The 24,590-nt window shown below is 39.5% G+C and overlaps 1 protein-coding gene across 1 annotated transcript in view; it reads right to left on the reverse strand.

Annotated features, from left to right (window-relative positions):
- The window catches only part of ANO2 (anoctamin 2), a 506,846-nt gene that overhangs the window by 324,818 nt on the left and 157,438 nt on the right, over window positions 1-24,590 (reverse strand). Inside the window, exons 7-9 of the mRNA XM_078149057.1 lie at window positions 22,343-22,398; window positions 16,241-16,282; window positions 2,325-2,389 (exon numbers count right to left, since the gene is read on the reverse strand). Coding sequence (XP_078005183.1) covers window positions 2,325-2,389; window positions 16,241-16,282; window positions 22,343-22,398 — 163 coding nt within the window. The remainder of the gene's footprint in view (window positions 1-2,324; window positions 2,390-16,240; window positions 16,283-22,342; window positions 22,399-24,590) is intronic.

The following is a 24,590-nucleotide window of genomic DNA, read 5'->3' on the forward strand; positions in this document are numbered from 1 at the left end:
TGTTTCACTCCAACATGTGTTTTCCAAGGAGGGAGTATAAGCATACCCCAGCCAAGGACATTAATTGCCCAATCAAGTGGTGCCATGAATGTAGTGTTGGGCCTGGAGAGAGGAAGACCTGAGTTCAAATCTTGCCTGAGATACTTATTTGTGCGACCCTGGGCAAGTCACCTAACTTCTGTTTGCCTCAGTTTCTTCATCTGTAAAGTGAGAATAATAATAACACCTACCTCCTAGAGTTGTTGTGAGATCAAATGAGATAATATTTCTGAAATGCTCAGGACAATCCGTGGCAAAAAAATGGGGGTAATATAAATGTATATTCCTTCCTTCCATCTGTAAAATGGGAATGACAATTTCATTTACCTCCCAGCATTGTTGTGAGCAGCAAATGAGATCATAATTGTAGAGTGCTTAGTGCGGGAACCGGCACATGGTAAATGGGGACACAAAGAGCTGGACATGACAGAACAGCCACAACATTATTATTCCACAAAAACAGAACATTAGGCCAAGCAAGGATATAAGGGGAAATGAGTTCCATGGACCAGGACAGTTTATAGCCAAGATCTCTAGCTCAAATCGTTACTGCGAACCATCTGATAGGCATCTCAGGCAACATGCCTTTGGTAAAATTTCCCAACATGGGGTCTGGCTGATGAATGACAGAGTCTCAGGTTTCAAAGGGACCTTAGTTGCCATCTATTCTAACACCTGCTTAAGCAGGCATTTTCTCCACAACATCACTTACAAGTTGTCAGCCAGCCTCTGCTTGAAGACTTCCAGTGATGAAATTCTGACATATTAATATTGCAAAATGGCATGCCTCAGGGTTACACTATTAGGAATCTGCCTTCAGGAGTTTCACCTATAGTGGCTGCCAGAACAAGTCATTCCGCTGACCACCAAAAACACATAATAGGCAAATTTCCAGAAGACCTGCTCACTTGGCAGAGTTTACCCCACAGGGTTGTTGTAAGGATCACATGAGATAGTATTTATAAAGTGCTTAGCGCAGTGCCTGAAACATACTTAAAAATTTCTTGTTCCCTCTTTCCCCATCTTTCCTTTAGGGCCAAAGAGAGAAACATAAGACATTCTTCTCCCATGGGGTATACCAAAAAAAAAAAATTCTCCCTCTGAAGGAGTTTCACTGTGACCACCAGCTACTTCCTTTATCATCATCATCATCATCATCATCATCATCATCACCATTATCATCAACAATCTTTTTAAGCACTTATTCTGTGTCAGGCACAATACTAAGCTTAGTACAAAGACTAGTCACTGTTATACAAGCACAGTACAACAGTGTCCTAGGGTGCTCTTATTTTCCCTTATTCCTCTCTAGAAATTCCAGAGCAGACAAAGGAAGAAGGGAGAATAGTAAGAAGAATGGATGTTGTCAAAGCCCTGGGCTACAGTATGATATGGCAGGGACTAGGAGACTTTTCCATGGTCACACAGGTTATAAGTAGGAAAGGTAGGATTTGAATCCAAGTCCTCTGGTTCTAAATCCTGAACTCTTTCTATTGTATCAAACTGTGGAGACAGAATGTCACCTGCAAAGAACATGTTTCTACAGCCCCAAGAAACTTTTATATTAAAATGAGGACAATGAGCACTGGGTTCAAAGGAAGACTTCAAAACAAGAAATGTGTGGGGTTTTTTGAGCTCTAAATGCACCTGGATGTTTTTTTCCCATATAGGATAACTGGAGAATTTGTCTTTGGGAAAGCATGATGAGCACAGTGTTAGAGATTGAAGAGAATGGCAGAACTTTGCAGGACACAGAATAGCATTAATAACAAAATGGCAAGCACAGTTGGAGTTTTAGGGCAATATTACATAAGACAGATTACACAGATTTCTGGGGAAAAGATTGCTCGCCCATGAATAGTATTAATTTCTATAGACTCAGATGCAAGTCTTATCTATTCTCATTAACTTTCAAATAAAATGCTTTGAACTTTGTGGATATACAGAGAACTGGTAACTACCCTGGGGAATTTGTCAGATCCTGAAGCACCCGGATCATCTGGGTGTGGGCAACAATTAAGAGAAGAGGGCAGCTGTCCTCAGTGTCCCTAGGTTTTTCATGTCAGGAGGGTGAGTCAGGCACAGGGGTTATATTTACACTGTTTCCTCTCCCCTACAGTCTTTATCCATCCCTTCATCACATTTGTTCAAACCACTCTGAGGAAGGAGAATGGAGGGCAAGGGGATAAATCCTTCTGCCTAAAAGTCAGTTTGTTTGGACATCCCCACCTTCTATGACAGCCACAGCTTAAGCCCACCCTGGATTTCTATTGTCCAAGTCTTACCTGATGAGGTCAATAGGTTGAAACTTATAGAACACTCCATAGCGTGCCCATTCTTGATAGAGGAGCTAAAAAAAAAAAAAGGAGTCAATGTACTCATCTAGGAGCCCCTGAAACACCAATATCAAGTTCTCCATTCAAACCTACTCCCAAGTCTGTTGGGTTCAAGCGGGGTATCGCCTGTGAAGCACAACGACCTGAAAAGCTCCTATTATACTAAATCATAGCAGAAGGTATTCATGAGTAGTAAGTAACTAAAACTACCTCCTCATCCCCAAGAATGTATGTAATTCCAGAAGCCATGGGGCCTACTGCTTTATTGCCCTCTGGAAAGGTTCCACCCAGGCTTTATGTTCCCCTTCCTGTACTATTCTTTGGTATAACAAAATATCTAGTCCAATAAAATGACCTCCTACCCTACCTTGATTGAGGTAAGACCGAAATGTGGTCTAAGCGAGAATAAATACTAGTAGAATAAAGAGTAAGGAGAGTCCTGGGTTTCGAATCAAAAGACCTGGGTTCCAGTCATTGGCTCTTATACTTAATAACTATGCGACCTTGGGCAAATTATTTCACCACTCTGAGGTTTGATTTCTTCATCACTTAAATGAAAGCATTAGATATATGGCCTCTGAGGTTCCTTCCAACGAAAATTTCCTTTGATTCTGTGAAAGCACAGACTTAATATGGCATTCGCAACAATGACTTCAAGTCTGGCTTAAGAAAATGAAAGATCATATAATAGCAACTGCAGCGGCCAATTGTACTATGTGGTTTTCTAGCTTCAAAGATACTGACAAGCACCATAGCTCGTATGCCAATAAATAGGGTAATTTAATAATGCAATATAAATCATTCATTACCTAGAAATTCATTCCTAACATGGTCATTGTTCCTTGATCATAGAATAAACTTTAACATGATTCTATCATTCATTATAGCAGGTAGTTTATTTCCATGTCTATTTAATAAAAGAAAAAAAAGAATTGGAAAAATCACTTTGTTTGGGTCTGTGTGTGTGTTGTTTATTTTGTTTGCATTGCTTTTCTATTTATACAGAAATCCAGTATTGTGTAATGGAGAATCAACTGTAGTCACAGCTTTTAACTGCCTTATTAAATAAGTATCAGTTCCAAATGACTCCATTCCTTTATTAAGGGCCTTTGGTTACATTGTATCATTTCTGTGAAACCAAAGAAGTTTCTGGCCTGGATATAGAAGGTATATTATCAGAATGTTTTGTGACAACTGACAAAAAGAAATCCTCCTATACCCTGCTGAAACCAACAGCCATTATCCTTCCCTTTTCATACAGGAGGAAATAGAGGCACAGAGAACACCTCCTTTAGGCATAAGCAGCAATATCAGAGTTCAGGTGTTCTGCTCTGTAATACTACAGAGTTCAGAAAGAGGGCCTCTGGGTCAGCTGCTCCTCCTTCTCTTCTCAAGTCACTCATATAACACCATGTTTTCTTGGTTGCCTCCCAAGTGCAAGTCGAAGTCTCACTAGTACTGCCATGGCAATGATGTCAAATGGGGCCTAAAGGGAGGCAAATCTGCGTCACAAGACAAAGACATTGCTTCCCTTAAGGGCCCGAGTGACACTAGCACCAGATACCCTGGCAATTTCATCCAGAACCAAAACTTCTTCTCTTTACCCACCCACAAAAGCTGGGATAGGAAAGAACTCCTGTCCACCCTGAAGATAAAAATGTTAAATTCCTTAAGCAGGCAGTCATTGCAATAGACAGTGCCCAAGAATCAGAATTCAAATCATAAACTCTAAACTTAGTTTTGGCCCCAGATTCATGAATCAGAGAAACTGAATTCAAACCAGGTATGAGGTTCTGACATCCTAATTCTCTCCTATGTGACCTCGGGCAAGTGGCAAACTCTGAGACCTCTCTCTGAGAGGTCAGAATAGATGACATGTAAAGTTATTTTCAGCTCTGAATCTGTGATCCTGTGATCTCAGATAGGTCTTCTTCCCCTTCTCTGTTTTCTTATCAGCAAAATGAACAAAATTGTCCTACTCCATTCCATAACCCTCGACAAAAACTGAAGGAAGCCATTGGCCTACTTGAAGAAAGTGTTTTTGTCAATTAATGAATGAATGAAAAATAATTTATTAAGCCTTTGCTAGATGCTAAGCCCTGGGATAGAAAAGGAGAGAGTCCCTGCTCTCACTATAATTGAGGGAGACAACAGCTATTTTGTTCAGTTGTTTTTCAGTCATGCCCTACTGTCTATGACTCCATTTGGGGTTTTCTTGGCAAAGATACTGGAGTGGTGTGCCATTCCTTCTCCAGCTCATTTTACAGAGGAGGAAATAGAGGTAAACAGGATTAAGTGACTTGCCTAGGGTCACACAGCTAGCAAGTGTCTGAGGCTAGATTTGAACCCAGAAAGATGTCTTCCTGACTCCAGGTCCGGTGCTCTGTTCTCCATGCCACCTAGCTGCCCACAACTATAAGAGGGTTCAAAACAGAAGGGAGGACTCCAAGGAAAGTACTAATAATAGAAAACACTGAAAATGCTTATAGGGCTAGAACTACCCTGCACTGACTATATATATATACATACATACACACACACACACATATATATATATATATAATATATATATATATATATATATATATATATATATATACACACACACACACACATACACATACATTCATACATACACGCACATATATACATATATGTATGTGTGTAAATGCATGTGTATACCCATGCATATGTGTGTATACATATACACAATACACATGCATGTATATATATACATGCATAGATATATACACATACATACATAATACACACACATACCCATATATATATCGCATGTTACACACATACACATATCCACATACATGATATATGTGTGCAATACACAAGCAGATATAAGGTATCTGAATGATGACGTATAGTTTGTCCACTTTTCTCTTGCTCTGGCCAGCTGACATGCCCATCCATTTTAACTTTCAGAGGACAGGGAGATAAAAGACTGGAAAGTGTTACTTGTCCTTGCCCTATATGATATTTAAACACTGAGAAAAGAAAGGCACTCTAACCAAGGAGATTCTGAGACTTATAAAAAGGCTGATTGATGTGAGTGATTATGGAGACATTCTCTGCAGAATGCAAGTAATGACCACAAGGCCAATAAGGATATATCCAAAGGGAAGAAGATAGACAAGATAAACTTTCACAATCCCTTCCAGCCCAGACACTTTGAGACTCTGATTCTATAGACTTAGAATTTAGAGCTTGAAAAGACTGTAAAGGCTAAGTGATCCTGGGCAAGTCATTTAACCTTGTTTGCCATAGTTTCCTCATCTGTGAAATGAGCTGGAGAAGGAAATGGCAAATGATTCCATATCTTTGTCAAGAAAACCCAAATAAGGTCAGGAAGAGCCAGACACGACTGAAAAACAACTGAACAACAATAAACGGTCCCCAGAAGCTCACTACTTTCTTCCACAAAGAGCTTTGGGCAAAATACTAACGCCTGGAATCATGCCCTAGGGTGTATAGCCCAAGACAGCACAGAATGAGAGGCCAAGACTGTTTATTCAATAGTACTTAAGAAGACAGCTAGGTGTCAAAGTGGGCCTCTATCAGGAAGGAAGACCTGGGTTCAAATTTGACCTCAGACATTTACAAACCGGTGACCCTGGGCAAATCACTTAACATCTGTTTGTCTTAATTCACTAGAGAAGGAAATGGTAAACTACTCCAGTATTTTTGCCACGTGGTCATGAAGAGCTGGATATGACAGAACAGCTCAACAACGACAACCTAATGAGATGTGGTGGAAAAGGTGGTGCAGCATAGCTCCATGGGAGATCTGTGGTTTTGAGAGAAAGTTCATTTTAGTGGAAAGAAACAACGCATTTGGAGTCAGAAGACCTGGGCTTTAGTCTTGACTTTGCCATTTATTTTCTATATGACCCTGACCAAGTCATCGCAATTCTGTAAGTCTCATCTACAAAATGAAAGGTTTGGACTTGAGGCCAGATTTTGAACTCAAGAAGATGAGTCTTCCTGACTTCAGGTTTGGCACTCTATCTACTACACCACCTAGCTCCCTTTAGCTGGGGACCATACTCAAAGGCTAAGATTATCTATATTGAAAGTTGAAGTACCTCCTGTCATCTTGTGACCAAAGCTTAGCAAGGTCCTGATTTCCCCACCTGCTAAGCAGGCAGCACTGAGAATGATTGAAAGGACCATCAATGACAAGAAATCACAAATAGTTCCATGAGGTTTGTGCCTCTTGAACCACTCTAGGAGCTCAAGTAGCCCTGGAATGCTTCCAGGGTAAATCATACTAGGGCAGCCAAGCCCAGACTGAGAAGAAAGCAAATACAATCCAGTAGCCAGAGGATGAGATTTGGAATTAGGAGATCTGAGTTTTCCTCCTGGCTCTGGCCCTGTTGATGTTTGGGGTCACCTGTCTAGAATTCAATTTTCCTATCTATAAAATTGAGATGGAGCTGGCATGGGATTGTGAAACTAATTCCTGCTTCTTCATATCTCTTAAGGAAGCTGAGAAGAAAACGCCATAATCTATTATGACCTTCTTGCCAAAAAGGGGGCTCTGAAAATTACAAGACAAATTACAATATTCCTTTTGCTCACATCACTTTGTAATAGTAAATTTCAGAAATTAAGTGTATATAGAAGGCGAAAAATCTGGGGCAAGGATTTAAATCCTGCCCAAATATTTTTATACCATTCCATCAAACGCTATGCCTCAGTTTCTCCCTAGTAAAATGGGTCAGTGTCTGTGGGCTATACATCCATTTGACAGAGTTAACTGTGAACCTTTAAGCACTTAATGGAAGTATAGCTTGATAGCTATTCCCTATTGAAGGAAGCAGAGGAAATGCTCCTCCAATACTCAAGTCACTCACCCCTCCCCCATTGCCCAGGCTTTGAGGCAGGATAGCCCTATCTTCTTCCACCCTCTCTCTCAGAGGAGAGGGAGCGTCTTCTTAATTGATCTGCAAGAGAGTAATGAGGTTGCCTGTTCCCAAATGGAGCTGAGTCACTCAGACTATACCAAAGCAGACAGGAAATGCCACTCACAGGGACTTTCAGACCTGCCTAGAATCAGGTTTAGAATTTGATCTTAAGGCCCAGGGGAATCCACAGGAATAGAAGGCAGCTGGCAGGGCAACAAATACTTAATGAATTGAATTGGTAAACACCCACAAAAAAGCCAGAGAATTCGCTGGGTGAGGTAATAACTCTACCTCCCCCATCTCTGTAACCTTTTTGTATGTCTCAATAACTCTTAGGGTCTTCGAGTCTGGAAGTTCTTCCTTGTGCCCCACCCAAATCACTATTTTCTATGGTGATATCATAGAACACTACATGGCTATAGGCTATAACATCATAGAATGTTGGTGCTGGAAAAAAAAACTCAGTCCAGTCCTTCTTTTACACATAAGGAAACTAGGATCAAGACAAGTTAAATGACTTCCCCAAGGTCACACAGCTGGTACATGGATGGCAAAGCCAAGGAGACAAATTCTGACTCCGATATGCTCTTCTACTACAAAAAGCCTAATGAAAACAAAATCATTTGCCTCACGCTTTGTGGGATTCACTTTTTCTTCTTCTTTAGGAAATTAAAGTGCCACCTTGAATAATCCCTTGATATAAGAACATCTGATATTTAACACAACTGAAGGGAATGGGGTCAGTAAAATGGACTCAGTAAGAATTAACCACTAAATTACAGAATCTCAGAGCTGGAAGGGACCTCAAAGGCCTACTCCAAAGAGTTCCTAAGTAACATAATGAAGTGTTCAACCCGCCATTGCTCCAATACTCATAGAAAAGGAACCCACTGCCTATAGTGGCGGCTCATTCAACTTTTGAATTGCTCTAGTTGTTAGGAAGTTTTTCTTTACATCAAGCCAAGCTCTGACTCTTTACAGCTTCCACCCTTTTTGGGTTCCAAGCAGAACAAGCCTAATCCCCCTTCCACATGATAGCCATCCATGTAACCATTATCACCCATCAAGTCTTTTTTTCTTCCAGGCTAAACATAAGTAACTCTTTAACGAACTCTTATCTGTCTTGGTCTCAGCACCCTTAACCATCCTTGTCATCCTACTCCTCTGATTACCAAGCTTTGCTAAAATGTAGTGCCCAGGACAGAATACAATACTGCAGTTGGGGTCTGACCAGGGAAGAGTAGAGTAGGACAATTACATCCCTAGTCAGTGCCTTTCAAAGCAGGCTAAGATCAAAGTAGTTTGGGGGAGGGTCTCCCTGTTGTATCATGTTTTTCAGTCATATTCAGTTTTTAATCCACTACAATGGCTGGATATTTTTCAGATGAATTGTTATCATGCCACACATTGCCCACCTTTAATTCATAAAGGTGATTTGTTCAAACCCAAGAATCAGACATGAAATTTTTAGCTAATAAATATTAGACAGCACAGGCCCAAGAACAAATCCCTGATTGACTCTATTGAAGATTCCCTTCCCAGTTTACAGTGAATTGTCAATGACTCAATCCATTTAACTCTGTCATTATCTAGCCCTCATTCCTCCATGTTTTTCACGAGGATAACACGAGAAATTTTTTCAAATGCTTTCTTGAATTCAGGTAAACTGTATCTATAACATCTCCCTGACTAACCAATCTAATAACTTTGTCAAAGAATGAAATGAGATTAGTCTGGCAAGAATTGCTGACACTGCTCCACTATTATCTGACCACTTCCTTTGCTAGATGTCCATCTCTCTAATAATACAGTCTGGAACTGTTGCCAAGAAATGAAGTCTAACTTAGTAACCTATGGTTTGTGGACTCTACTCTCTTTCCTTCTTTGAAAACTGAGGCATTTGTTGTCTCCAGTCGTGAGATCATTCCCAAATTCCATAGTCTTTCAAAGATCATTGATAGTGACTAAATAATCATATTCACCAGTCTTTCAGTAGACTTGGATAGAGTTTGTTCTGGACCTGGTGACTTAAACTCATTAAGAGTAGCAAGGTACCTTATTTTTCTTTATAAACTCACTAGGTATCTTTGGTGTCAATGGCCAAATCAACCGTTTTTCTTCAATTCTTGCCAGTCCAAAGATTATTCCCCTTGCCAGAGATAATAGAAGCAAATGAAAAGAGGGACAACTCTCTTTTTTTATTTCTTTAGTTACCATTATGCTATCCTCTAGAAGTAGCAGTCAATCTTTGTTTTTTATCCTTTTTTACACAATAAAAATAAGTGTCCTAAGAAGACCTAGTCAGCTTCAACAAATGCTAACACTATCCTTATAGAGTTATGCCATACTACCACATTCATCCTAAACACCTATTATTGCTTCAATCTCCCAAATCTGTCAGTCATTCAACATGCATTTTTAAACATTTTTTTTAATTTAAAAATTTGTAATATATACCAAGCACTGTGCTAAGTGTTGGAGATACAAAAGCAAAAGTACTGTTCTTTTAGAACATGGAGTTCTTGTTCTAATGGGGGAGATGACATACAGATAGTTATTTCTATACGAAAGACACACATTGTGAATGGAAGATAATCTCAAAGAGACAGCACAAGCAGTAAGGATGCCAGAGACAGATGGAAAACATCCCACAAAAGATGAATTTGAATTGAAGGAGGACAGGGAAGGTAGGAGGGAGAAAATTCTAGACATGGGACAGCCAATGAAAAGGCAGAGTTGGGAGATGTAGTATCCTGGTTTAGGAGCAGCAAACAGGCCTCTATAGCTGTATAGTAGAGCATGTGAAGGGGTGTAAAGGGTAAAGAAGGCTGGAAAGGTAGGAAAGTGTCAACTTGTAAAAGGCATTACCTGCCACACAGAACACTTTCCATTTGGTTCTAGAAATAATCAGATGCTACTGTACTTTATTGAGCAGGGTGGTGGCATGGTCAGTCCTGTGATTTAGGAAAATCACTGGCAGTTGAGTGAAGCATAGATTGAAGTGGGGAGAGACTAGGGGCAGAAGACAAAGAAAAGCTATTGCGATAGTCTGGATGTGAGATGGTGGAGGCCTGCACTAGGGTGGTGGCAGAATCAGAAGAAAGAGGAAACATACTTGAGAGATGTTACACAAGACTTGACAATAGGTTTAATATGTAGGGTGAATGAGGAAGTCAAGGGTGACACTGAGGTTATGGGAAGATGGTGGTGGCTTTGATGGTAATGGGAAAGTAAGGAAAGGGGAAGGCTTTAGGGGGAAAGATAATACATTCTGTTTCAGACATGTTGAGTTTTGAGATGCCTATAGGACCTCCAGTTCAAGAAGTCTAAAAGGTAGTTGGTGATGCAAGACCACAGCTGAGAAGAGAAAGCTGGGAATCATCTGCAAAGAGATCATGGAAGCTGATGGGATCACCAAGTGAGACAGCATAGAGAGAGAAGAAAAGGAGTTAGTAGGTGAAACCTGATCCAGCAAAGGAGATAGAGATTTGGGAGACATGTAGGAGAAGATCCAGGAGAGAGTAGAGAAGAAAGAATATCCAAGATGAGGGTAGGATCAACAGTGTCAAAAGTTACAAAAAGGTCAGAAAGAATGAAGATTGAGAAAAGGCATTGAAGAGATTTTTATTAAATTTGGAGACAGCAGTTTTGATTGAATGATGAGGTCAGAAGCCAGATTTCAAAAGTTTAGAAGTGAATGAAAGGAGAGGAAGTAGAGACTGCAAGTGTCCACAGCTTTCTCAAGGAATTTAACTGAGAAGGGAAGGAGAAATATGGAGTAATCTTTCAGATACCTGTCTTCTTTAAAATCAAGGTTAGTCAGTGAGTTTCCAAAGTATTGATTATTCTGAGAGAAACAGAGAAGGAGAGAGAGAGAGAGAAAGACAGAGAGAGAGAGAGAGAGAGAGAGAGAAGAGAGAGAGAGAGAGAGAGAGAGAGAGAGAGAAAGAGAATCCCAGAAGATGACTTCATATTAGGCTCCTGATTTGTTTCCTGAACTGTTATTTCTTTTTTCTGTCTCAGGCTGTTTAGTATGCTCTGATGTCAATATTGCTTCTTTCTTCCTCTTTTGATCTTCATCTAAACACTTCCTTTAAAACTCAGCTCAAGGGGCAACTAGGTAGCGAAGTACTGGCCCTGAAGTCAGGAATACCTGAGTTCAAATCCGGCCTCAGACCAAACACTTGACACTTACTAGCTGTGTGACCCTGAGCAAGTCACTTAACCCCAATTGCCTAAAAACAAACAAACAAACAAAACAAACAAAAAAAAACCAGCTCAAGCGTCAACACCTACATGAGGCCATTGTTAATCCCCCTAGCTGCTTCTGCTTACTCTTACAATTACCTTGTGTAATTTTATGTGGGTCAACTAAACAGCAAGCATTTATGACATTCTCAACTATAGGCCAGACAACATCCTCATAACTGAGTCTACTAAGACAGGACTGAAATCCTTTGTGCTTAAATGGTTTACATTTTAATAGTAGAGATAAAAATGCATATGTATACATTTACAGAACACATACAAAACAGATGCAAGGTAATGTTGTGGGAGGAAGACACTAGCATTTGGGGAAAATAGAAAAGGTTTTGTGTAGAAAGTGGTGAGCCCAAGAGACAGAGAGGAGAAGAGACTGCTTTCTAGGCATGAGGGATAGCCTATACAAAAGCATGGAGACAGAAAATGGAATTTTTTTCCTCTGTGAAACATCAAGAAGGAGTATTTAAGGAGAGTAAATAATGGACAATGGGGCTGGAAAGGTAGGAAGGGGCCAGACTGTGAAGAATTTAAAGCATCAAACAGAAGACTTCATATTTGATCCAATTGAGTTTATTGAGTAAGAAAGTTATGTGGTCAGCCCTGAACTTTAGGAAATCCCTTTTGGCAGCTGTGTGGAGAATGGGCATGCTGCAGAGGGTGTACGTACATGCATGCATGCATACACACACACACACACACACACACACACACACACACACACACACACACACAACACACAATTTTTCCCAATAGACTGTGAGCTCTTTGATGATAGGCACAGTTTCAATTTTTATCTTGATATCTGCAGGTCCTAATACAGTGCCCAACACATTATACATTATAAGCTCTTAACGACGGCCAGTTGATTGGCTAATGAATAAGAAGGACTTTAACAGCCAGAAAGGAGGAAGAAATACATTCAAAGCATGGCAGCTGGCCATCGAAGGAAGGCACAGGTGCTATAAAGGAATTGGTGCTTTAAAAGAAATGAGAAAAGGGAGAGGTTTCAGTAATCTCAGGATTGGGACCCTAACCCCTACCTCCACCAAATCCTCTAATCCTATACTAAACTCATCCTCTACATAGCTAAACACACTCTTCCCAAGAAATACTACTGGGAACAGAACATTGTTCCTAGAACGGTGATGGGGCTGATCTTAAACTTCCTCTTTCTCCCTGTGGAGAAGCAGACTCCAAAAAAGTATCCACCCAGGCCAGGATAAAGGGGCTTTGCTTCAGACATTATGGGGACTTGTGGGCCTGCATATAGAGTGTGTGTGTGTGTGTGTGTGTGTGTGTGTGTGTGTGTGTACACATATATATAAACACCAAGCAGGTTTTAGCACCAACAGGAACACAACCCTTTCTCTCCTCAGTAAACCCTTTATAACCTTTGTAGATAATGCATTTGGAATTCTCAGTCCTCTCCTGGCTTCCCCAGCCACCTATCTTTGGCCCAAGGCTCCTCCCATCATCACCAGATGGCTTACGGTATCTTCAATATTATTTTAAGTAAGCCCTCTTTAGGAAAGCAGACTTACCAGTTTTCAAAATCATCATTTCCAAAGTCAAATGTAAGCAATTTATATATTACCTGTTGTTTTGGATTATTCATGCCCTGCCTCTCCGCTCCTAGGTCTGATAACTGAAGCTTGACTGAATTTGACTTCTGAGCAGCTAAATAATTTTTCACCAACAAATGTGAGAAACAGAACCTCAGATAGACTCAGGTTACTAATATTCAGCAGGGAAGCCCTAAATAAAGCAAGAGAGGTCTAACCATCATTTAAAGGGGAAGAAAATAAATGTAAAGAGTGAGAAGACAGAAAATAGTTGGTATGGGAGAGGTGAGATGGGATAGGGAAAGAGGAGTATGGAAATGTTTCCCTCTTTCCCTTTAAATCTGATCCGGGACTTTTCAGGAAATTAAACACCGAGGCTATTAGCATCAGATAGAAAACAGATGAGGTTAAGACAAGGAAATACTACAGCAGATTCCCTGGGCATGCAGTGAGGGGACATGTGTAAGCAATCTCAGCAGTATTTCTGGAAAAGACCTTTTATGTTTTTAATACTTAACACTTCATAACAAGGCCTAATAGGCAGGATAAAAAGAAACCTATTCAAAAGGCAACTTGGGGGATGAATGCTTTTCCAGACAACAGAATTGGGTGGGGGGTGGGGAAGTCGTGGCCCCACCTCCTCCTCCTTCCCACTCTAGCCCACCCATTAGCCAATTCACCCTCCCCCTCTCCGATTGGTTATGTTGGGAGGTCCCCACAAAATTAAGTAGGAAGATATCTTTAAGAAGCTACTGTTGAGCTGCTGCAAGATAGACCAATCAAAAGGTGGCAAGGTATAGCAGCTTCTTCCACAGCCTTAGAAGGTGTAAAGGAGGGACTCTCTATAGACGACCAGGAGTCCTGCCCTGTGCACTCCTGGTTCCTTTTGGAGGGTTTTGTACCTGAAAGAGATGGTATCTTCCTACTTTTATCATTGTTGTTATTATCATTATTATTATTATTATTATTATTAACTTTCATATTTTTCAATTAACAAAAATCTACCTTCTCCTCCTCCCCATTGAAAAAGAGGGAAAAGTAAACATGTATAGTCAAGCAAAACAAATTCCCCCATTGGCTGCTGTGAGAGAGAGAAAGAGATACACATAGACATATATATACACACACAAATATATATTATATATAATATACATGTATTTGTGTGCTATATATACACATGTGTGTATGCATGTGTATAGATATACATAAACACACATATACATGTATGTATGTGTGTGTCTCAACACTCAGTGTGAGTCCACCACTTGTCAGGCGGAAGGGTAACATGTTTCATCATGAGTTAAAGCTATCTTTTTAAAGGGCCCCCCTTTCCTCTTAATACTTGGTTCCCAGGGGGGCAGCTAGGTGGTGCAGTGGATAGAGCACCGGCCCCGAAGTCAGGAGTTCAAATCCGGCCTCAGACCAAACACTTGACACTAACTATCTGTGTGACTCTGGGCAAGTCACTTAACCCCAATTGCCTAAAAAAAAGAAAAAATACTTGGTTCCCAGAACCACTGAATTCAAGATTCAGAAGAGATCTCTGCTATCACCTAATCCGACTATTCAACAAGACATCCCCACTATAAAAATCCCCAAATGACCTTTAGCAAGCTTTTCCCTCTCTCTACCAGGTTCCTCATTTATCGGTATTGGCTACACCATATATCCCTACACATTCAGATGAGAAGAATAATTTTTTAAAAGCATAAGGAACTTGAAAGGTATGGCAAATTGTTAGAGCCACAGACACCCTGAAGAGAGAATTCTTACTCTCCATCTTCAAAAAGCAAATTTTAAATAGTGTCTAACTGTCACACCTTTCATTCCAAAGCCCTAACACACATGAGAAATCAATACCTGGGGAAATGTATAGCTGTTCTCCTTTGAGGGGCCTGTGATACAGAAGGAGAGCTCCAGTACACAGAGGGAGAAACTGAAGCCTAGAGAATTTTTTTATCAGTTCATATATCAAGGCAATTAAGGACTTAGGAAAACTGCTTTCAAATACTGATCATACAGGTACTATCTGTGTGATCATGAATGTCACATAACTTTGTGTCTCAGTTTCCACACATATAAAGTGAGGGAGTGAGATTCAGTGGCCCCAAAAGTCCCTTCCAACTTGAAAGCTATGATTTTCTGACAATCAAGCAATGGATACTTATTGACCACTTAGTATAGTCAATGTTCTGGACAAGGCATTTTACAGAATATAGAATCCCTGCCTTCAAGGAGCTTACAACCGAGATAAAGTTACTAGTCACATACAAAGAATGTGGAAGAACTAGAAATGGAAGCCTGGGGTCCTTATTTCCAGTATTTATGTTAATACATTATTTTCTCTTCTGGAAAGACCAACCCCCAAGCAAGGGGGTGAAGGCTAGGCAAAATGGTGAGTAGTGGTGTATGAATCTGTTTTGCTGTCAACCAGATAGTCAGGGGAGAGAGAGAGAGAGAGGGAGAGAGAGAGAGAGGGGGAGAGAGAGAGAGAGAGAGAGAGAGAGAGAGAGAGAGAGAGAGAGAGAGAGAGAGAGAGAGAGAGAGAGAGAGAGAGAGAGGAGAGGGAGGGAGGGGGAGGGAGGAAGGGAGACAGGGAGGGAGGGAGGGAGGAAGGAAGGAAGGAAGGAAGGAAGGAAGGAAGGAAGGAAGGAAGGAAGGAAGGAAGGAAGGAAGGGAGGGAGGGAGGGAGGGAGGGAGGGAGGGAGGGAGGGAGGGAAAGAAAGAAAGAAAGAAAAAGAAAGAAAGAAAGAAAGAAAGAAAGAAAGAAAGAAAGAAAGAAAGAAAGAAAGAAAGAAAGAAAGAAAGAAAGAAAGAAAGAAAGAAAGAAAGAAAGAAAGAAAAATATATACACTCACAAATAAATAAATAAATGAGTGAGTGAGTGATCGTCAGGAGGACAACATCTCAGTGTCCCCCAGGAAACTCATTAAAGACTATAAGTTACAAAGCAGCTATTGATCTGTTTTGGTAAAGGGAGTTTCCACATGGAAGTTCCCAGCACTAAGGGTGAATGTCTCACCTCTTTATCTCCTTCCAGTTCTCCATTTCCTCGTTGTTATTATGCACACACAGTATACTATCCTAAGTCTATACAGCCTTGTCTATATAGCAGGCTTACCTTTCTGTCATTCATGTCACCCTCAGGACCTTCATATTCACCCTAAAAGCAAAGGGAGGGACAATCGATGAATCAAAGGGAAGAACAAAGAAGAGCTGGTGTTTTTAAAATTCTGAACCATCACCCTTCTGGTCCAAGTACTGGCCTTCATCATAAATATTATTTATTTCTAAATTGTTGATTTTTTTTGTTTTTATCCCACCTTAATTTCCCCATCACATTCTCCCTCCCCCCAACTGAGTGTCTTCATTTATAACAGAAAAAAGACACAAAGTTCAACAAAACTAACCTAGACTACATCAACCAATTATATGTAATGTTTCACACCCACAATTCCCAACCACCACAAAGAAGACATGAATTCTCATACTTCTTCTTTGGGGTCAGTCTTGGTCATTTTAATTACACAGAATTCAATATCAATTTTTGTTGTTGTTCTTTCCAGTTATATTGTTATAGACATTATCTATGACATTTTCCTGGTTCTGTTTACTTTGCTTTACATAAATCTTCCCATACTTCTCTATATACTTGATTGGATTTATTTGTTTGTCATCACTCAATTTTTCTTACTAATACAGTAGACATTTGCAGTAATTGTTAACTGACATCTCCCATAAATAGAATGCATCCACCGTGTCTGTTTCAGAAAAAGCTCATGCTCAATAATAGCATAAATTTCTTTGACTTATATTAGTTACCCTACTATGTCCATGCATCAAATCCATGATTATGAAAAGAACTTCCGAAGTTGTGAGAGAAAAGGAATTCGTAGATGAAAAATTTCTATACCATCAACCCAAATATCGTGTACAGTCCCCTCTTCATTAATCCAGGATAAATGAGGCCATCTGTGGATTATCCAAGCTTTGGACTTCTTTTCTTTTTCCTCCTCCTCCTCCTGCTCCTCCTCCTCCAAGATCACCATTGTCTCCTTCCTACCACCACCCAAATGATATTTAGTTATCTTTCATCCCTCCACCAAGTAAAAGGAAAAGAAAGGAAAAACTCATGAGGCCAATCTATTTTGACCTTTATTATGAAAAGGTGAGGAAGAGGCCTAATTAAATTCAACGGATATATGTCTTCAATGGTGTTAGAAACTGATGGCAAAAGTCCAGACATGGGGGGGGGGGGTGCAACTTGGCATAAGGGATTGAAGAAGCTAACCCCAGTCAGGAAGAATTGTGTTCAAGTCCTATCTGTGACACATACTGACTGTATAACCCTGGGCAGGATATTTAACCTTTTAGTAAACCAGGCAAGTTTCTACGACTAACTTGCAGAACAGTTGGTGATCTGAATAAAGGATGTTTCCTCATTGAAAGATCCCTACACTGATGAAATCACATATTGGGAATGGCAAAAGAAGTGCTAGAGAATTATCCATGGATTTCAATTATCCATACTTTTTTTGAACCATCATCCAGTTTTTCCACTCATTATCCCAGATTGTTGAGTGTCACTAGAAAAATATAATGAAATAAAAAGAAAAAAAAATAATGAAATCAAGCTGGTTTCATCCACTCCCAATGAGTGATCAACTCACTGCTTTCATCTTTGACTCTTTGTCTCATTCCTCAATGTGACTGGGATAAATCTTTTCTTTTCTTGAGGCTACAAATGTACCCCCACCCCTAACATTTAGCCTCCTATTTCACTGAGAAGATTGAGAACATTAGATGGAAGCTTCCTCAGATTCCCTCCACAACTAAAAATTTCTAAGTGTCTTCAACTCAGTCTCTCCTCCTTTCTTTCATATCTCAAAAACTAGGTATCTCTACTCCATCTCCCTGTACATTCATTTTATCTGAACCCTTAATACCTCTTCCAGAAACTTGCTCCAGTAATTATCCCTTCTCTTTCATACATCTTCAATCTTTCTTTATCTCCCCAACTGGCTCCTTCCCATCTATCTGTAAAACATACTCAATGCTCTCCAACAACAGCCCCGCAAAAGCCCCTTCTTTTGACTCCTCTGCTCCATTAACTACCATCCCAGCCCTGACAGTGCCTTTACTGACAAATTTTTTAAGGAAGTTGCCTTTACCTGATGCTTCCACTTCCTTAGCACCCATTCTGTCCTTAATACTGGCAGATTTTGGTTCCAGAACACTAATTACCTGCCAAAAGTGTTTTTTTCATTCCTCGTCTCCTTTACCCTTGTTGAAAGATTTGATGATAGTGATCACCCCTTCATTCTGAATATTCTTTTCTCTCTTACCTCCTCATTTACCACATTCCACTATTTCTCCTACCTCAGTAATAAGTACTTTTCTATCTTCTTCACTGAGCTCTTCATTCTCTTTCTAACTTCTTAAGTAGGGTTTTCCTAAGGTTCTGTATTTGGCTTTCCTTTTTCTCTTTCCCTACCTCCTATCACTTGGAAATCTCATTCTCTCCCACGGGCTTAAAAATATCCTCTCATAGATGATTCTCAAATCTGCATCTCTAAACCTGACCTATCCTTTGAGTCACAGATTGCTGTCCATATAAGTACTTTAACCTGAACATGCCCCAAAATAAGCTTATTATCTTTCCCACCAGAATCTGTTCCATTTTCTGCTCCTCTGTGTCAATGGAACTATCATTCATACAGAATCCCATAAGGTTTACTATTTTCTCTGCTCTTCTCAGCTTTCAACTCTTATGTCAAACAGGTTAGCAAATATTCTTGATTCTAACTCTGCAATATCTCCTACATCTGTCCTCTCCATTCTTTTCCCACTGCTATCCTAACACAAATCTTCATTACCAATCACCTGGGGCAATGCAATAATCTATTAATGAATCTTCCTATTTGTAATGTTTCCATTTTCTAAAACATCCATCACACCCCTATCAGATAAATTTTCCTATGGTTCAAAAGTCTTTAGTAGCTCCTTATGGTCTACTAAATCAAATTCAAATTCTGTTCTCATCACTATTTCCTGAACACAACTTGATTTTTCACGTCTCTGCCTTTATTCACTCCTTTCCATATGGCTCTAACATATTCTGCTCTCTCTTTTCTCAAAGTTAGCCCATCCTTGAAGGTCCAACTCAAATACAACTTCTTCCATGATGCCTTCCCTGATCCCTACTATCCCTGCCCTAATTGGTAATGGTAGAAGTCCTATCTTTCCACTCACAGATCTGACAAAGTAGAAGGAATCTCTCTCATTACTTCTAATTCCAAAAATCTGCAATATGACTTATATAGGTACTCCCTCCAATGATGCAGAACTCAACCCACCCACACCTTTTTTTTTAATCCTGTGCACTCTTGTCCATGTCCTCCCATAAATTCTTCATAAAGGATTAGGAGGTTCACCCAATATACTGACCACTTTCTTCTAGATGTCTTGCCATTACATGGATACCAAAGGAGCATAGAGGCTATCGGTTACCCTCTTGCTCTTACATGATCAACCTGCCTCCTTTTTCAGTTCCATACATCCCTGATGATATCCCTCATACTGCTTAACCTGCTTGTTTAGTAATATGTTGCAGTCTATTCACACTACCTTTCCACTGAACTCTGAGTGGCCCTCAATTTTAATTTCTTGGGGAGTATATTTTCCATGATTTGTTGCCACCAGAAGAGTCTCATGGTTAAAAAGATTGACCTTTGTTTCAGAAAGAAAAGTTGGGTCATTAAAAGCACAACCTAGTTTCCCAGAAGCAATCTAACCCAATCCTCTTTAATTCTGGGCCAAGTCCACTGTTCATCTGCACTGCCTGTCCAAGATGTATGCACTTATGGACCAAATTTTTACAGGCAGTTCATTCAACTACATATCGTATTCAAACAGTAAGTATTCTTTATCCACTTGTTTGTTTTTTCCTTTGGGAATAGTCCTATAAAGCTCTTTGAGTATGCCTCTCATTGAGGAAATCTGCAGCATTTGGGGGCTTGATGGCATTAACATGATGTCATCTGCTGACAATAACATCTGAAGGACTTCACCATCTATGGGAAATTCCTTTTCTATTTGGACTCCGTGCTAGATAGCTTCCATGTCAGTGGCAAACATCTTTGAAAGCATATGTCTTCCTGCTTTTGTGCCTTCCTTGATGTTAATACTCTGAAGATCAAACACAATTATTTATGCTGTTACATCTCTCAAGGAATACTGCGTGATTTTGACAGATGTGTATGAAATAGCTTATTGGAGGAGAGCTTTTAGGTGACATTTTGTTCTGATTTAGTAGAAATTGATTTAGTAATTTAATTTGGGGTTTAGATTTTTTTTAAAGAGTCATCAATAAGCACAGCGAGATCTTATATCTTTCATACCTTTCAGTCAATTGTGTGACTCTGGTATAGAATATCATTCATGAAAGCCTGCCTCTTTTCATCCCAAACCTCCATCAAGTATGATCTCAATCAGTGTGTAGATCATTTTCATAACAATTTTCTAGAAATAAATTAATAGGCATATAAATCAGTAGTTACTGGTTTTTTTAACTTGATGACCTTTTTTCAGTAACAAAAAAGGTCTATGTTTTTCCCTAAGCATTTGGTATCCTACCTTCTTTCAGAGATCAAGAGAATCGGTCTTTTAAGGAACCCACAAATGTATTGCTTCCAACACAGACCTCCTCTGTGCATACTTAGATTAGTCCAACTGCTCTCAGCATTTTTGTTTCTTTAGTGCCATTTCTACATCCTCATGTAGCACATTGAGGACTGTGATGTTAAGACTCCAAATGTGGTCACTCCAATGAAATTCATGGAGAACAGGATTTATTATGAAAATTTTCACAGATCTTTTCCATTTTTTTTGGTCTTGTTCCTTTTCCTCCTTCTTCTTTCATTCTTGCCTTTAGGATGAACTGGCTTAATTGTGTCTCTCATCAACCTCTTTATAAAAATGGTTTCCCCTTCAACTGGTTTTCATTGCTATGTGAAGTATATGGTTCATAATCTTTCACCATCTTTCTTCGTAAGATTTTTTAAATTGAGTTCATATTCTTAATTTGTGCTGCCCTTGGCCTCCATATTCCTCTGTTTGGCATAGAAAGAGAGAGAGTACTGCCAAATGAGGCAGTTTTTTAAAAAATTCTTTTGGAATTCTTCATTCTGGTGCTTTATTTACATTGGTTAAAATTCCTTGGGAAATATCCACAGCAAATGTAAATGTCTGTTCTTTTAACTATTCCCCCTCCCTTTTTTTTTTTGGTCTTACTATGCTATTTTAAAGGGTTAGAATTTACCTAAACAGTATCTTCTCACTTTTGTCCTTTCTTCCAGTTTGGTATTGATTTTTATATTTGTCCTCACATGTCTAATTCTACATAAAGAGTGGATTCAGAAACAACTCCTACATTGGTAATTAATCTATTAGAACATAAGCAATTTCCTTTTCTATAGCGGTATTTTATACTCACCTTATCCAGACCCTCCTGACAATCTTCTTGAAGAAAGTATGCAAAATATATAATTATGAGGTTGCGTGTGGAGATTTTAGCCTCGCTCATTTGTAAATCCTAAATCCTATTTCTGTCATAACCCTCAGCATCAGCCTCTATACCTACCTTTGCACTGAAGTCCCTGACTATTAAAGTATGCATTGCTTTGAACTGAAATTCTTGAATCAAGAACTTCTCTGCCTCCTCACCTTTTGCAAAAGATGGTAGTGCATATACCATTACCATTTTCATGTTGGATTTTTTAAGTCATCATGACAAGATGACAAAGTGTTCCATCAAACAATGTTTCTTGCTGCCTCTAGATGCCCAGTAATACCAACTCCACTAATTTCTTGATTTGTCATTCCAATGAGTCATGTCTTTCTTTAGCTATCACTTATTTTTTTGTATTCTAGCTTTACTTTAACTGAGAATGCCAAATATGGTAGGACTCAGTTCCTCCATTGGACTAGTGATTGGACAAGGGTTTCACATTTAGTGTAACAACAATTAATATAACATAGAAACAGGCTAAAAACTTACTGAATTGACTTTTTCAGATATTGTTATAGAGTTATTATATATGTGTCACATATTCCTGATAATATCGTTGCCAGCACTTTTCATATATCCGTGTAAGGTGGTACCTATTTTTTTTTCAATTACTTTAAATTGTTTTTCAAATGATAGTGATAACAGGATACCTACATCATGAAGTGGGTAGGCAGCCTCATAGATATTGTGTGCTATTAATGAATGAATACCTGTAAAAGAAGGAAAGATAAAGATGGTCAGTACCTTCAAGGGTAGATTCTGACTAATATGACTTAAGTAATATTGAAATAATTTTTATATGTCACATTATAATCCATGCATATTTATATTGTTAATAAGGATGAGTGAAACAGTGTAACACTGAGGTTAGAGTGCTAGCATTGGAGGGAGTCAAGAAGGTATGTGTTAGATTCCCCTCTGACCATTCCCAAGATACTTAATCATTCTTGTATTTTCCTAAATCCTCCATAGAGGATTCACTTGAAGTACTGGAGCCATTACCCTGGTTCATAGACTTGTTCATGAATATTCTTCCTTTCCAACAGTGTCTATGTTGTTTTAGATCATAAGTTTGTAGAGGTCAAGGACCAAATTGGTGCCACTTCTTTTGTATAGCACCCAGAATACCATGACACAGAGATAGGTATTTACAAAAGGAAAGAAAAAGAGAAAGAAAAGGAGAATAAGGAAGGGAAAAAAAAAGGGGGGCAGTAGAAAAAAGAGAGACACAGAGGAGAATGAAGAAAGGGGGAAATTTGGAAAGGGAGAGAAGGGGAAGGAAATACAGAATAAAAAATTGTTTATGATACTCTGAGTTGAACCAAGATGGTGGAGAAGCAGGAATCAGTGCAATGATGAGCTCCCTTCCCCTCACCTCCACAAAAAACGTTATCCAAACATATCTAGAAAACGCAGCAGACTGCATTGTGATAGGGAATTTAAAAAAAAATGATGGTGAATCATTGTCCCAGCCGAAGACTACATGGGGAGACAGACAGAAAGGATACAGGATGGACCCTGGTGTGTGTCACAGTGTGTGGGGTGTAGAGGACACTAGTACCAGGGAAAGGCTATGAACCTGAGTAGGAGAGGATCCCAGAACCATGTCAGGCACCCATGAACACATGCCAGATTACCATGACTAAAACAGGTGCAAACTGGCAGCCTTGTTGCCAGGAGTAACCCAGTTCCTCATCACAGATTCGGGGCATACAGAAGAGAGGAACTGCACTCACCCTCCCCACCACAGTGGTGTGACATAGATCCCAGGAGCAGAGCAGGGTGGCAGTTCTAGCTTCTGGCCTAGTCTGGAGCCTTCAGAGAAATAACCAGGGCAGCAATCCCATATCAAAGGGGAGCTGGAAATTCTGTAACTCCTGAACTAACAGAGTTTCCCAGTAGCTAATAATGGCTGAGTCCAGTAGCAGTCTGCTGCTGCTGAGACCCAAACTTAGGTCAAGATCTTAGATAGCTCAGACCAAGAGAGCAGCAATCACACTTGACCATGGATCAAACCACCTTGAGAGTGCTGAAAGAATGTAGGTCCTGAGCCTGAGCTGTCCCTGAGATACTGAAACAACATTACACTCATTACCCCAATAAAGCAACAAAAGGACCAGCATAGACCTTCCCTACAGAACTTTATAGAACCAGGCCCTAACATTGAGCCCAAAGTTGGGAAGTAATCTGGAAGAATGAGGAAAAAAAATTTAAATAATCTCATTACAAAAAGTCATTACACTAACAGGGATGCTTAAGACTTAAACACAAAAGAGAATTATCTATAAGAAAGAGCCCCAAAGGATAAAAAAAAAAACAGCTTGGGTCAAATTCAGCTAGAATTCCTAGAAAAAAATGAAGCAGGAGTTTAAAACATTTTCTCTCAATGAAATGAGACTGCTAGAGGAAAAACTTAGAAAAGAAATGAGAGCTATGAAAGAGCTGGAAGGGAAGTTTGTAGCTTGGCACAATCAACAAGTTCCGTGAAAATTAGAATGTACCAAAGAGAAGCCAATGACTTCATGAGACAACAAGAAATATTAAATCAAAGTCAAAATTAATCAAAGAGGAAAAAAAATTAAGACTACTTGAACACCCTGATCAAAACAAGGGCCTAGACATCATATTTCAAAAAAAAATCTTAAAAGAAAACTACCCAGATCTCTCAGAACCAGACAGCAAAATCGAAATAGAAGAAACCCACCAGTCATCTTCTGCAGAAAACAAACAAACTTCCAGGAACATTATAGTTAAAATTCAGAGACAACAGCTCAAAGAAAAAATACTACAAGGAATCAGAAAGAAGGAATTTAGTTATGGAGGAGCCACAGTCAGGATCACTCATGATTTAGCAGCCACCATTATAAAAGAGCAGAGAGTTTGGAAAATTATATTCCAGAAG

Source organism: Phascolarctos cinereus, unplaced genomic scaffold, assembly GCF_003287225.1.
Source record: "Phascolarctos cinereus isolate Bilbo 61053 unplaced genomic scaffold, phaCin_HiC Scaffold_1;HRSCAF=81, whole genome shotgun sequence".
Taxonomy (NCBI): Eukaryota; Metazoa; Chordata; class Mammalia; order Diprotodontia; family Phascolarctidae; genus Phascolarctos; species Phascolarctos cinereus.